This window comes from Psittacula echo (genome assembly GCF_963264785.1).
Source record: "Psittacula echo genome assembly, chromosome: 23".
In the NCBI taxonomy this organism is placed as follows: Eukaryota; Metazoa; Chordata; class Aves; order Psittaciformes; family Psittacidae; genus Psittacula; species Psittacula echo.
This window is the reverse complement of record NC_137748.1, coordinates 3,250,981-3,263,480: the sequence shown is the minus strand read 5'-3', so window position 1 is coordinate 3,263,480 and position 12,500 is coordinate 3,250,981. Positions and strand designations below refer to the sequence as shown.

At 55.8% G+C, this 12,500-nt stretch overlaps 1 protein-coding gene across 1 annotated transcript; it reads left to right on the top strand.

Moving 5' to 3' along the window:
• Positions 1–1,438: 1,438 nt before the first annotated feature.
• GH1 (growth hormone 1) lies at positions 1,439–5,125 on the top strand (the record flags this gene model as incomplete). Its single annotated transcript, XM_080633263.1, has 5 exons — positions 1,439–1,448; positions 2,225–2,388; positions 2,995–3,111; positions 3,491–3,652; positions 4,925–5,125. The coding sequence occupies 5 exons, from the start codon at positions 1,439–1,441 to the stop codon at positions 5,123–5,125; spliced, it is 654 nt and encodes a 217-aa protein (XP_080489389.1).
• Between the last annotated feature and the right edge of the window lie 7,375 nt (positions 5,126–12,500).

Here is a 12,500-nt window from a genome sequence, read left to right as displayed (position 1 = left end):
TTAAGGTCCCTTCCAGCCCAAACCAGGCTGGGATTCTGTGATTTAGCACCATGCTTGTACTGAGAGTGCAGCAGGGCAGTGACGGGCAGGACTCGGGTCCTTGGTGCTGCACCAAGGCAGCTGCAGGGGTAGAGCATCGTCATTCAGAGGCAGCCGAGGCGGTGCCGGGCTGGGGTACTCGCTGCCCTGCTCTCCTCTGACAAATATTGACATATTTAAACAGGATCTGGAGGAGAAAAACACCCCCAGATGTTGCCGGCTATTGGGTGACGGGACACCTGATAGCTGCAGGACCCACTGTTCCCTCTGCGCTGGGGACTGACATTTACCCTGCGACAGCACCACGTCTCCAGCGAGCAAACACCCGGGGGCTTCTTGGAAGAGGCCACGCTCTCCTGGCATGTTTATTAACCAGCTCGTGCACCCTCTGCCCCAGTGATGATGCTGCCTCCGGGAAACCGGAGCCGTGCCAGGGGGCACAGCAACTCCAGGGCCTGGAGGAGCCACGTCACCACCGTGACCAGGGAACCATCCTGAGCCCCTGAAAGCGCGGGGTTTGAGGCAATCGGGGCCTCTTGCGGAGGAAAAGTCCCTTAAGCCTCCCCTGGCGTTGCCCAGCCCAGGTTCTGTCTTGGTTTGCTCCAAAGCAGGGATAGGTGTGCAGTGACCTCTCCTCTTGCCCGTGTTCCCTTCCCCATCTCTCTACCTTCTTTCCACACTAGCCCCTTGCTTAATCCAGACATACTTCATGTTTGCATCTCAGACAAGAGCAGGAAGATGCTCATAACGAGATCTCCTTGCCTTGCTCAGCTGAGGACAAGAAACCTCCCAGAGCTCTGGTAGCTGGACCTGCAGCAGGCAGGCTGGAAGCTGGCTATGGCAGCAGTTTATCACCCCCATGGCAAACCAGGTCACCAAAACGACTCACTGAACTTCCTCAGTTTTGCTAGGAATGGAAAGAAAAGACTTGGCAGGAACAGGATTCGCCTCATTGATAACATCCATCCCTGCTCACGATGCTCTGATTCAAGTCAGATCTCCCAAACTGGCCCATCAGCCCTGCCAAGGCTGCAGCAGCAGGCAGGGAAAGCAGGTGGACACAGCAAGTTGCCCCGTGTGAAAGCACTGACGTGATTTTGGGATGGGCCTTCCTATGATGAAGAAACCTTTATTTGTAATAAACAGCAGAATATGGCAAACAACCTCCCCAACCTTTCCATCTCGGTATAAATGACTGTGATTAGGGAGCACCATGGCGAACACTTGTGCATTTATGCACACGGAAGATACAGATATGTTGTTGTGATCATGACACACATATACATTTTAAACAGACCCCCTGCTATATAAGGGATGGCTCAACAGTGGCCTTCGTCAGCCTACATGAAAGGAGGAAAGCTTCACTGTCAAGCAACACCTGAGCAACTCAGCAGCAGAAATGGCTCCAGGTACTTTCCTTTATTTCAGTTTTGGAGGATCTGCTCCAGGGAGACCTCAGAGCAGCTCCAGTGCCTAAAGGGGCTGCAGGAAACCTGGAGAGGGGCTTGGGACAAGGGCCTGTAGGGACAGGCCAAGGGGAATGGCTTTAACCTGCCAGAGGGGAGACTGAGATGAGCTCTTAGGCAGAAGCTCTTCCCTGTGAGGGTGCTGAGGCGCTGGCACAGGGTGCCCAGAGAAGCTGTGGCTGCCCCATCCCCTGGATGAGGGGAGATGATGATGATGATGATGATGATGATGGCACTGTGCTGTGCTATACACAGTGCCAGCCTTAAATGAAAAAGTGGCAACTTATAAATCAATGAAAAAGGATACTTTTCCCCACAGTGCCACTTTAATCCAGGAATTAACTCGGGTAGTCTTTGGCCTAAACTGGATAAGGAGAGGGTGGAGAACATGAAGAACAAGCTCAAGAGGCAGTTATAATAGTTATCAATAAGATAAGTGTTGGCAGGAATATTAAAACCCCCATTCCGAGCTCAAAGCGGGGATCAGGATGATGTCCAATGTGTACATCCAGGTCCTACAGGCTCCAGGGCATTTGTCTGAGGTTAATTCTGGGGTCTTTGCAAGCACAGACGGACACTTGTGTGGGTGATGCCACAGGCTGAAAACCCTTAGGGCAGCTTGGGCAGAAGAGGCTGGGGATCAATCGCCAAGGGCCAGCCCGCTCCTCAGCACGGTCACTAAAGGGCTGCTAACACCTCAGCTCTCCGCTTTGCTGCAGGGTCGTGGCTGTCTCCTCTCTTCCTTGCTGTGATCACTCTGGGACTGCAGTGGCCACAGGAAGCTGCCACCTTCCCGGCCATGCCCCTTTCCAACCTGTTTGCCAACGCTGTGCTGAGGGCTCAGCACCTTCACCTCCTGGCTGCTGAGACATACAAAGAGTTCGTAAGTTCTGTGGCCTCCGGGCACCTCCTCCACATTAGCTTGATGGTTCCAGGACTGTCACTTCCTAGAGCCAGAGACTTTTCAACCACCAGCTCTTGACGAGGAGAAAGGGTCTTAACAGGATAGCACAGGCTCTGTCCCCCCCTCTGATCCTGCACAGCCTCCTCCTCGGGGCCATCACCGCCCATGTCCGGACCTGCTGCACAGGCTGAGGTCTCTCAAGGAGACTCTGAAGCAGTGGGAGATGGCACAGATGCTTTGCAGGACTTTCTGTGTCAGTCCCCTTTGGCCCTGGGCGAGTCTGAGAGCTTAAAACTATGCAGTTCTTGCTGCTGCCAGGAGCAAGAGCTGTCCTTGGGGGTGATGTGATCCATGGGAGAACCTTCAGCACCTCAGCTGAGTGGGAGGAAGACCTTTAGGTCCAGTAGCCATTGGGCCAGCACAGAAACTCCTGCTCCCTACCTGCCTACCCTGCACAGAGACACCTCCCCTTTACTTCTTGCAGAGTAACTCTGCAAGCTGGCCTGAACAGAGCTTGGGCAAGGGCCTCTTGTCTTCAACCAGTACAGAGGCAACAGAGCTGGGTGTGTTTGGATGTCTCTGCAGGAACGCACCTATATCCCAGAGGACCAAAGACATGCCAACAAGAACTCCCAGGCAGCCTTTTGTTACTCGGAAACCATCCCTGCTCCCACGGGGAAGGATGATGCTCAGCAGAAATCGGTAAGTTCTCCTGCCCAGGGCAAGCCCAGGCCTGTGTGAAGAGCTCAGCTGTGCCTCATCCCAGGGACAGAGGGTTTCCATCTGGGAGCACTTCAGTGCTCCATTCCTCCTCTCCCTGTTTCACTATTTAAACCCTGCATGAAGCAGGAAAGGCTCTTGTGGGTTATGCCATCAATCGCGTTCTCACGCCAAGAATGAGGAACAAGCACAAGTGTTGTCTGCACAGGATGTGTCTGGGTGGTGCTCTGCAGCTTGCAGGCTTCCCTGTATCTGCTGCAGGAGCAGTGGCACATCCCTGGGTCACCTCCGGGCTGGTTCAGAGGACTCACAGGGAACTCCCAAATGCCTCAGCTTTGAGCCTTTCTTTCCTTAATTCCAGGACATGGAGCTGCTTCGGTTCTCCCTGGTTCTCATCCAGTCCTGGCTGACCCCAGTGCAATACCTAAGCAAGGTGTTCACCAACAACCTGGTTTTTGGCACCTCAGACAGAGTGTATGAAAAACTAAAGGACCTGGAAGAAGGGATCCAAGCTCTGATGAGGGTAAGTCACAGGAGGTAGCATGACTACAGAGTAACAAAGACCTCCCAGACACAGAGCATGCACCTCCCACTGTGAACACCAGTGGCATCCTTTGGACTTCATTTACCTTACAATGACGAGATCATGACATCGTACTGCATTCAGTTCATCACTGGGGAGTACAAGGAACCACAAACGGAAGGTCAATAGCACTGCTGTTGCTGTTCAGACAGCAGTACAGATCACAACAGGCCAGGCCCACTCTTTCCAAACCCAGCACCAAAGAATGCTCGGTTGCTTAAATCTGCTCTACAACCAGCAACAGAAAGTTTGCTGCATCTCCAGGCAAAATGCTCCAAAAGGGCATGAATTTTGCCATTTAGACTTGTGACACTGCATAAAACAACCCGTACCAGTCTGTACAGGTGGAAGCCCGCGCTCTTTCACACGAAACAGCACCCAGATTACTGAGACCTGGCAAGTGATGTCCTTCAAGGGTCACTCTTCACTTTTGCTCTGTTGTTTTAAATGAAATTGCTTATTATCGCCCAGTTATGCTTACTCTACAACTAAGTTTACCTGCCAGGGCACGGAGCTAGAGCTCCGAGACCTGTATGTGTGAGGAATGAGGCTGGGCAATTACTCAGCACCTTCTAGCATCTGAATAACTAACAGGTCCTGAGAGCAAAGAGAGATCTCCTGGCCTGGCATTCAGCTGGAGTAAGTAGGTGTATGTATGAGTATCACTTCCAGGTTTTGCTCTCCATTTGACATGTGCTTGGCCATTGGGAAGGGGTACACAAACTGGACAAAATAACCACACTTCATCCCTTTATAACACCGTTTACTTAACCAAAGGTGTCTGTTTGCTGTGTCAGGGGGTGGGCAAAGCAGGGCAGGAGGAGAGGCAGATCTGTCACTCCGGATGCACACGGCTGGGGTCTGGGTTCGAGCTTTGCTCACTGGGAAAGTGGGAGAAAAGAGAATTATTTGCCTGGCTGCCCATCTCCTTGGCAAGAGTAACCACAGAGAGACCTGCAGCTCTCCCCTTAAGGCCCCAAGGGCACATTCTTTCCTCCCTGCAGCCTTGTGCCCAGCTCCCTTCTCCCTACCAGCAATTTGTATAGCGTCCCCCCTGCACAACTGCCCTGCCTGTAAGCACGTAAAAGTATGTTTGAAATACGATTAAGGTGGGGGGGGAAGCCCCAATCTCCTCTAAAAGCCAAGCAGGAGCCTCATCAATGGGTCCCCTGGAGGATGCTGATGCCCCGGCACCTCTCCATCCTCCCGCAGGAGCTGGAGGACCGGAGCCCACGGGGTCCCCAGATCCTCAAACCCACCTACGACAAGTTCGACATCCACCTTCGCACCGAGGACGCGCTGCTGAAGAACTACGGCTTGCTGTCCTGCTTCAAGAAGGACCTGCACAAGGTGGAGACCTACCTGAAGGTGATGAAGTGCCGGCGCTACGGGGAAGGGAACTGCACCATCTGACCCCGGGGACGGCTCCCCCCTGCTCCTGCCCCTCGCTGGCCGTGGCTGCCCTGCTCCCTGTAAAGATAAGCGGAGAATAAACGCTTCTGCCGACACGAGTCTGGTTAATGGGGGGCTGCGGGGCCGAGCTGCTGCAGGGGCAGGGCTGAGGGGGGGTAAACTGGGGCTTGGACAAGGCAGGCTTGGAGCCGGGGTCCTCCCCGCAGCGTCCATCGAGGCCCTCTCTGTGCTGGTGGCTTCACGTGGATGCTGACAGCGTGTTCCTAATCCCTCTCTTTTAGGTTTTTGGGGGGTTTATTCGTATTTCAGTGTCCCCGAGGCATTCTGGCTGCACGGTCCTTTGTGCCCCCCCCGTGCCACAGCAGAACCGCACGGATCCCAGTGTAAGGTGGAGCAAAACCCCATCATCTGCCAGCAAACTACTGCACTGAAAGCTCAGGCAAAGCATTCCCACCCAAAGGGTGGTGGAGAGCAAAGGGCAGGGCCTGGCTGTTGCACTGTTATCAAGTTTTACTCAGCTGGAGATGCCAGCAGAGCCCAGCGCGCGTGCAATGGGCAAAGGCTGTTTCAGAAGTCCCCCTTGAAGATAAGCACAACACAGAAGTGAAACCTGCAGGACTCGGCACCTCCAGCAGCAGAGTGGGATCGCATGGAACACTCTGTGTCAGTGATGCTCCCTGTGCAGAAGGTTTACTGACTTGTGGCTGGGTGCTCCCACCATGGAGATCCCCCCGCACTGGCTCCCAGGTAGCATTCAAGCAGTAAAATGGCAGCATCCCTCCTCTGGAATAATCTTCAGGGCCTGTTTCTGGGTAAAAGACACTTAACACTTGTGATAAGAATGTTTCACAGTCACCCTCACCTTTACTGAGAGGGTGCTGAGGCGCTGGCACAGGGTGCCCAGAGAAGCTGTGGCTGCCCCATCCCTGGCAGTGCCCAAGGCCAGGTTGGACACAGGGGCTTGGAGCAAGCTGCTCCAGTGGAAGGGGTCCCTGCCCATGGCAGGGGTTGGAGCTGGAGGAGCTTTAAGGTCCCTTCCAACCCAAACCAGGCTGGGATTCTTTGTGGTCAAGAACTAGGTTACCTTTGGATGTTTCTCCTAGAGCCATCAGTGGTATCGTGGTGGGAACCCTACAGCAGAGCCTGGCTAAGCAGGGTTCCTCTTTCCTGCACAGGTTTGTGTTTGCACCAAGCAGAAGGGGTTTCAGCAAAGAGTCCTGGCTCTCAGCAGCAACAAGTGCCAGGAGTTGGCCAACCACTACCTTGGCTTTAACAGCTGGTCCAGTTGCATCATCACAGTAAGGAGCCCTTTATATTCACCCATCATCCTTCCCCTCATCCTCTTCTTAACTATACTGGTTGGTGGGATGAGAAGAATTGTCCTCAAATCAGTGAATAAGAGACAGTTACAGGAGCTGTATTTCAGACCACAGATGGGGGTATTTTGAAAGCATGGGGAGAGAAGGCAGTTGCCTTGGCTTCTGCTCTGCTTCCGTCCACAGCTTCTGCCTTGGACTCCCATGCTGTGCAGAGGTGTGTAGTATACAGGCATAGCCCTCAGTGTTCATAATATCCCCTCTTATCTAATCCAAATGAATTACCTGTGGGCTTCCCAACAGCTGCAGACTGTATCTGGCTTTGGTGGCGAGAATAAGGACCTGGGAAGGATGTTACCCCTGAAATACCTGTGTGCTGTGGAGGTGACACTGCCCGAACACGGGGTGTGCACCAGGGGAGTCGCCCTGGCCGAGGCAGACGTCCCGAACAGTGCCGCTATGTTCTGAGTGGAGCTGCAAGTCTCTCTTAGCAGCCATCACAGGCTCTGAGCAATCTTGCCTGTGCAGTTTGTGGGTCCGAATTCAGCGGGAGGCAAGGGTCTGAGCTGCTGTGCTATGCAGCAAGGGATCCTGAACGTGCCTCTTCCCTCCCTGATCCACACCGGTATCGCTTTCCTACCCTCTGTTCTCTCCCTTTTGCCTGCAGCGTTATCATGCCTCATCACAGCCACTTCTGTGCCTGTGTCTGTGCTGCCTCCCACCCTGGGCAGGCCCCTGGCACAGCCCTAAGGATCATGTGCTCTCATGGCCTGGCACATGAAACCCCTGTGAGTGTGCTGCTGCCGACTCCCAAAACATACAATCATAGAATCATAGAACAGTCAGGGTTGGAAAGGACCTTAAGATCACCCAGTTCCAACCCCCCTGCTATGGGCAGGGACACTTCACACTAACCCATGGCACCCAAGGCCTCATCCAGCCTGCCCTTGAACACTGCCAACCAGCTTTCTTATCAGACCATGAAGCTGTTCGGTTAGCAAAATGCAGCCGGTATGCTTCATATGCAGAGCATCATCTTAATGTCAATACCATGCTGCTTGTTGTGTTCAGATGCTCTCGAGTTGCTCACAGCAACAAGAAGAGTTCAGAAACTCACAGCTGGGAGAGCTTTGGCTAGTGCCTTTCAGAAGATACTCCTCATTGCCTTAGGTAAGGCTTAGGTTTGCATTAAACACCGGGGTGGTTTTGCTGATGATATTACAGCTTTCATGATCATCGATACAAATCCATTTTCTCTGCACTTCTCTTGGGATTCATTGAGACTTGGGGGGTCTCGAGCAAAATGAAGCCTGTGTGTGGTCTGTAATGATTCAACAGAGTGGTTCCACCCTGTGAGCTCTGTGAGCAAGAGGAAGATCCACAAGAGGTCAGAGGTTTTGGATGGTAGTCACTGAAATTCCAGATTCCAAGGGTGTAAACGCTGTCAGGGAGAGCTTTTTAACACTACATGTGCATGCACATAAGGATGTGAGGAAGTTCTCTTTCCAGGGGTGACACGCACTGAACTGCAGCACTTTGCACATGCCTGTGCCAGTTCCAAGCCAGCCAGGTGCCACCAAAGGGCTGTGCCCCACGGCTGTGTTCAGCGTTGCTTCTCTGGGGCTACTGTCTCCTTGGAGTCTCTTAACTGTAGGAGCAAGGTTTGAGCCGGCGCAGGAACTTGCTAGTCCTGCCGAGGGCTGCTGCTGGTGATGATCCCCAGCCCTGAGCCAGGCCCTGCCCTGGCCCACGGGACCCCCTTCCCCGTGCTGTGAGTGCCCTGCGGAGCGTGGAGCAGAGCAAAGCCCCAGCACCATCCAGCGTTCATCCTGTGCTGAGCAGCGCTGCTGTGTGCCGGCCGCAAAGCCAGCGAGGAGCTGGGACACGGGCTTGAACTTGTCTGCAGCTGCCTGCCATGGGGTCTGCAGGATCCCTCCTGGTTGGGAGCCATGGGTGGGAGCAGGGCACAGCAGGAAGGAGAGAGGGGTTTCCATCGTTTCTCCGGTACAAAACAGCATTTGTTTTAACCTGAGTTTAGATTTCACGTTAGGTTTCGATTAGACATGAAGAAGATTCAACATTAGGTTTAGATTGGACATTCTAGGCCAATAAAACTGTTGTGTTGTCCTGGGAGTCGATGGACTTCTGCCTTCTGGAGCCCTGCCCTGTTCTTCAGAGCAAACCCAAGCTGTGCCTGGAGGCCCTGTGAGCAAAGCACGGGGGTGTCAGTGCGGTGCTGGGTGCACGGCTGCATCCCTGCTCCAATACAGCGTGTTCTGGGGCTGAACAGGGTCCAAGAGCTGCTCTGGCACCCTGCAGCGTTCTGAGGGTGTGCGAGGCTGGGGAAGGAATTGACTCCCTTCAATTGGAGCCCTTTGCCATTCAAATGGGGAAGGAGATGCCCAGCAGTTACCGCAGGGTCTGGGGGTGACATCGACACTTCCAGGTGTCCCTTGGAGGCGACACTTGTGTTTCCAAGCCAACACATCGGGCCTGAAGCTTTCCCCACATTGGAGTGACCAGACCAGCCCCAGCGGCAGGGATTGCCCCACATCACAATGGGGACGCTCACTCCCAGGCCCGGCCCATGCAGCAGCTCCTGCGGCGTGGCCCCATTGTGACGTGGAGGTGTTCAGGCCCCATAAAGGCCAGCACAGCCCCAGACCCACTGCAGGTCGCAGACGAGAGCTCCTGGTTTGGATCCCCAGCCTTGAGCCTCGTCTGGTACCAAACGCGCTCAGGCCCTGTGTGGCTATGGCACCGCTGCTGCTGCTGCTGCTGCTGCTGCTGCTGGGCCTGGCCCCCGGCCTGGCCCGGCCCCTCGAGCCCTGCCCAGGGCCCTGCCGCTGCCGCGGTCCCCGGCTGGACTGCAGCGGCGCTGCCCTGGCCCGCGTGCCCCCGGCCACCCGCCGACGGCCCTTCTCTGTGCTGTGAGTGCCCTGCAGCTCCGGCGCTGCCCCGGGACACCCGAGAGCGGCTCCAGGGCCACGCTGCGTGGGGGGGGCTGAGGGGCAGCACGGAGGGGGCAGCTCCAGGCCACAGCCCTGGGGCAGGGGAAGGGTTTGTGCTGGGGGTGACGCTGCCAACGGCTTCTCCGCAGGGATTTCAGTGGGAACGCGCTCGCCCTCATCCGCCAGCAGGCGTGGAAGGGATACCCGTGGGCTGAGAAGCTGTGAGTATCCACCAGCGTGGGACATGGGGCAGGGGTTCCGGGATCCCCATCCCTCCGCCGGGCTGTCGAGCACCACACCAGTGCTTGCCACGTGCAGTCCAGGCCGAGCTGCTCAGCAAGGAGGGCTGTGAGTCCCCAGAGCTGCTCCATGGCGAGCAGTGCCTGGGGCTGAGTCCCTCCTGCCCCCCCGGGGCTATCCCTGGGCCTGAGGAGCCCGTGCTCAGGCCGCAGTCAGAGTCAGCAGGCTGGGAGCAAGCGCCTGCTCCTGCCATGAGGGTGACGAGCGCCGGCAGGACCCGCAGAGGTGCTGCCATGTTGCTGCTGCAGGGTTGCTCCCCCAACAGCTCCATTGCCCCTGAGAGCCGCGGGTGCCACCGCTCATGTCCGTCTGCCTCTTGCAGGGTCCTCCAGCACAACAGCCTGATGGCAGTGAAGAGGCGCTCGCTGGAGGGGCTGCTCCTGCTGAGGCACCTGTAGGTACCCCCCTGCCCATGGCGGTGGGCACGGCCTCCCCCTGCCCTGGCCCTGCTGCCCAGCCCGCCCCACGAAGGGCTTTATTCCTGCGGGGATGCCCCAGAGCAGAGCAGGGTCTTGGTGCAGGGGAGGGCTCCGCAGGGACGCGCTGTGCTCCCATTGCCCCGCGTCCAAGCAGGAGGAGGCGGCTGCTGCCCTTTCCCTGCACAGACCTGCGCGAGGCCACCTCCTCCAGGGCCAAGCTCGTGCGTTCATCTCCTCTCAGCTCAGTGCCCCAGAGCTGCCTGGGAGTGAGCTCATGGTGCAGCTTCTCTCCATCGCCCATGGAGAGGAGCAGGCGCTTCCCAGTCACCCACACGATGAGGCTGAGGACTCAGGCTGAGCAGGCCATGAAACGCTCCCCACAAAGGTTCCTCTCTCCTTGTCTGCAGCAGAACAAGCCCAGGCAGCGAGTTCAGGCTGGGACAAGGAACCTTTTGGGTTCTAGAGCCAGGCCAGAGGACACACACCAGCGCACACCAGAGCAGGGCTGTGCAGGGAGGTGACGTTTGGGAGCTAAGGGAAATAGCCCCATGATGGTCACACAGGGCGTTACAGCCGGTCCCTGAGGCCTCACCCAAGAGGTGCTGTTGGGGCGTGCATAAAGAACCTGCTCTGTTACCAGAGAGGAAAATCGGCCCTGAAATACCCCTGGTGGGATCAGAGCTGGGAGAACCTCTCTGCGCTGCAGCACCCCCGTCAGTAGCTAAGCCCCGGTTACACACCACTGCAAGCCAGTGCCAGAGAGAAACCCCACGGGAAATGAGAGCTGTGGCACGTCAGTGTGCAAGCACCTGAGAGGAACCGGCACAGTGCAAATGTCACCAACGTTTTGTGTTCTCCTGTTAACAGGGATTTATCTTACAACAAAATCCAGGTGATTGAGGAGCGTGCTTTTGAGAACCTTCCTTTCCTGGAGACTCTGTGAGTTATGGGGTTTCTTCCTGCTGTGGTTGGTGAAGCCTGTTTGCATTTAGAACCTGCTGCTGCTGGAAAATGCTCCCGTTAGTTTTAGAACAAGGGCTCCAATTTCTGCTGCTGAAGGAGCAGCCGAGCTCAGGAGCTGAGGGCATGGCTGGTAGGCACAGCACGATGGGGCCATGGCTTGTGCAAACACAGCCAGAAGAGAAGCCAAGTCTTGAGGCTTTCTGTGACCTGGAGCAGGCAGAGATGCAGCATACGTGCACTTCGTCTCCTCTCCTGGACAGCTTAACAAGCAGCAAGAGAGAAAATGGCAGTTTCCTCCCAGTTCCACCTTGGATGTGGCTGTTTCCTACAAATCAGTGCTGCTTCACTCCAGCTTCCTGTGGGTCAGCCCCAATTCATTTCTGTGGTCTCCTGTTTCCCCAGAAACCTGGAGGGAAATCTCATCACCGAGATCCGGAGCAACACCTTCCAGGCATGGCACGGGATGCAGTTCCTCCAGACACTGTGAGTGTTCCAAGGGCTAAGGGTAGTTCAGAGCAGTGGCACTTGTCACAGTGCTCTGCTCACCTCTTACCCCAAATAGGCAGCAGCATCAATGCTGAATGACAGCTCTGTCAGGCCACGGCTTTGCCTGGCTGGGTGCAGGAACAGAGACAAAGCTCATGGACAGCGGGAATGTGAGAAAATAGGGAAAGTCCTGGTGGAGGGAAGCCACCGGAAGGTGTGAGCTGAGGAGGAAGGAAAGAGATGTTGTGTTTCCCAGAAGCAGCGCTTCTGGACTTTTGCTCTCTGGGCTGGAGATAGTCAGGACCTGATGTGTGTTGTGAATCTGCCCATCAGCATCTGCCCCGGCCTGGAACCTTCATCCCAGGCTCTTCCTCACACACATAGCACTGAGCCCCTGCCACCGCTCCCATCCTGCACTCCTCGCTCACACGCGTATTGGTTCATTTCAGGGTCCTGAGCCATAACCCCCTGTCTGTTATTGAGGACACATGGTTCTTCAAGCTGCCTTTACTCACTCACCTGTAAGTACAGACTCCTTGTTAACAGCTTACCATGGATTTTCGTGTCTCTGGATGCCCCGTGGCCAGGAACACAGAGATCCAGCAGCAAATCCCACCCTTCTCCCACCCTTCTCCTGCTGGAGGCAGCAGCAGAGCCAGGCAAAGGCTGGGCAGTTCTGCTGTGTTCCGGCTGCAAAGGCAGCAAGGAGCTGGAACACGAACTTGAACTTGTCTGCATCTGTCTCCCACGGGATCTGCAGGATCCCTCCTGGTTCAGAGCCATGGGTGGGAGCAGGGCACAGCAGGAAGGAGAGGGGGGTTTCCATCATTTCTCCTGGATTAGGTAGCAGCAGATCCTCCTGCGATCAGCATCGCAAGCAGCAGGGACTGGGCTTGTTCCCGGAGCAGAAACTGGTGCCATCGCCTCAAATGTGATGTGT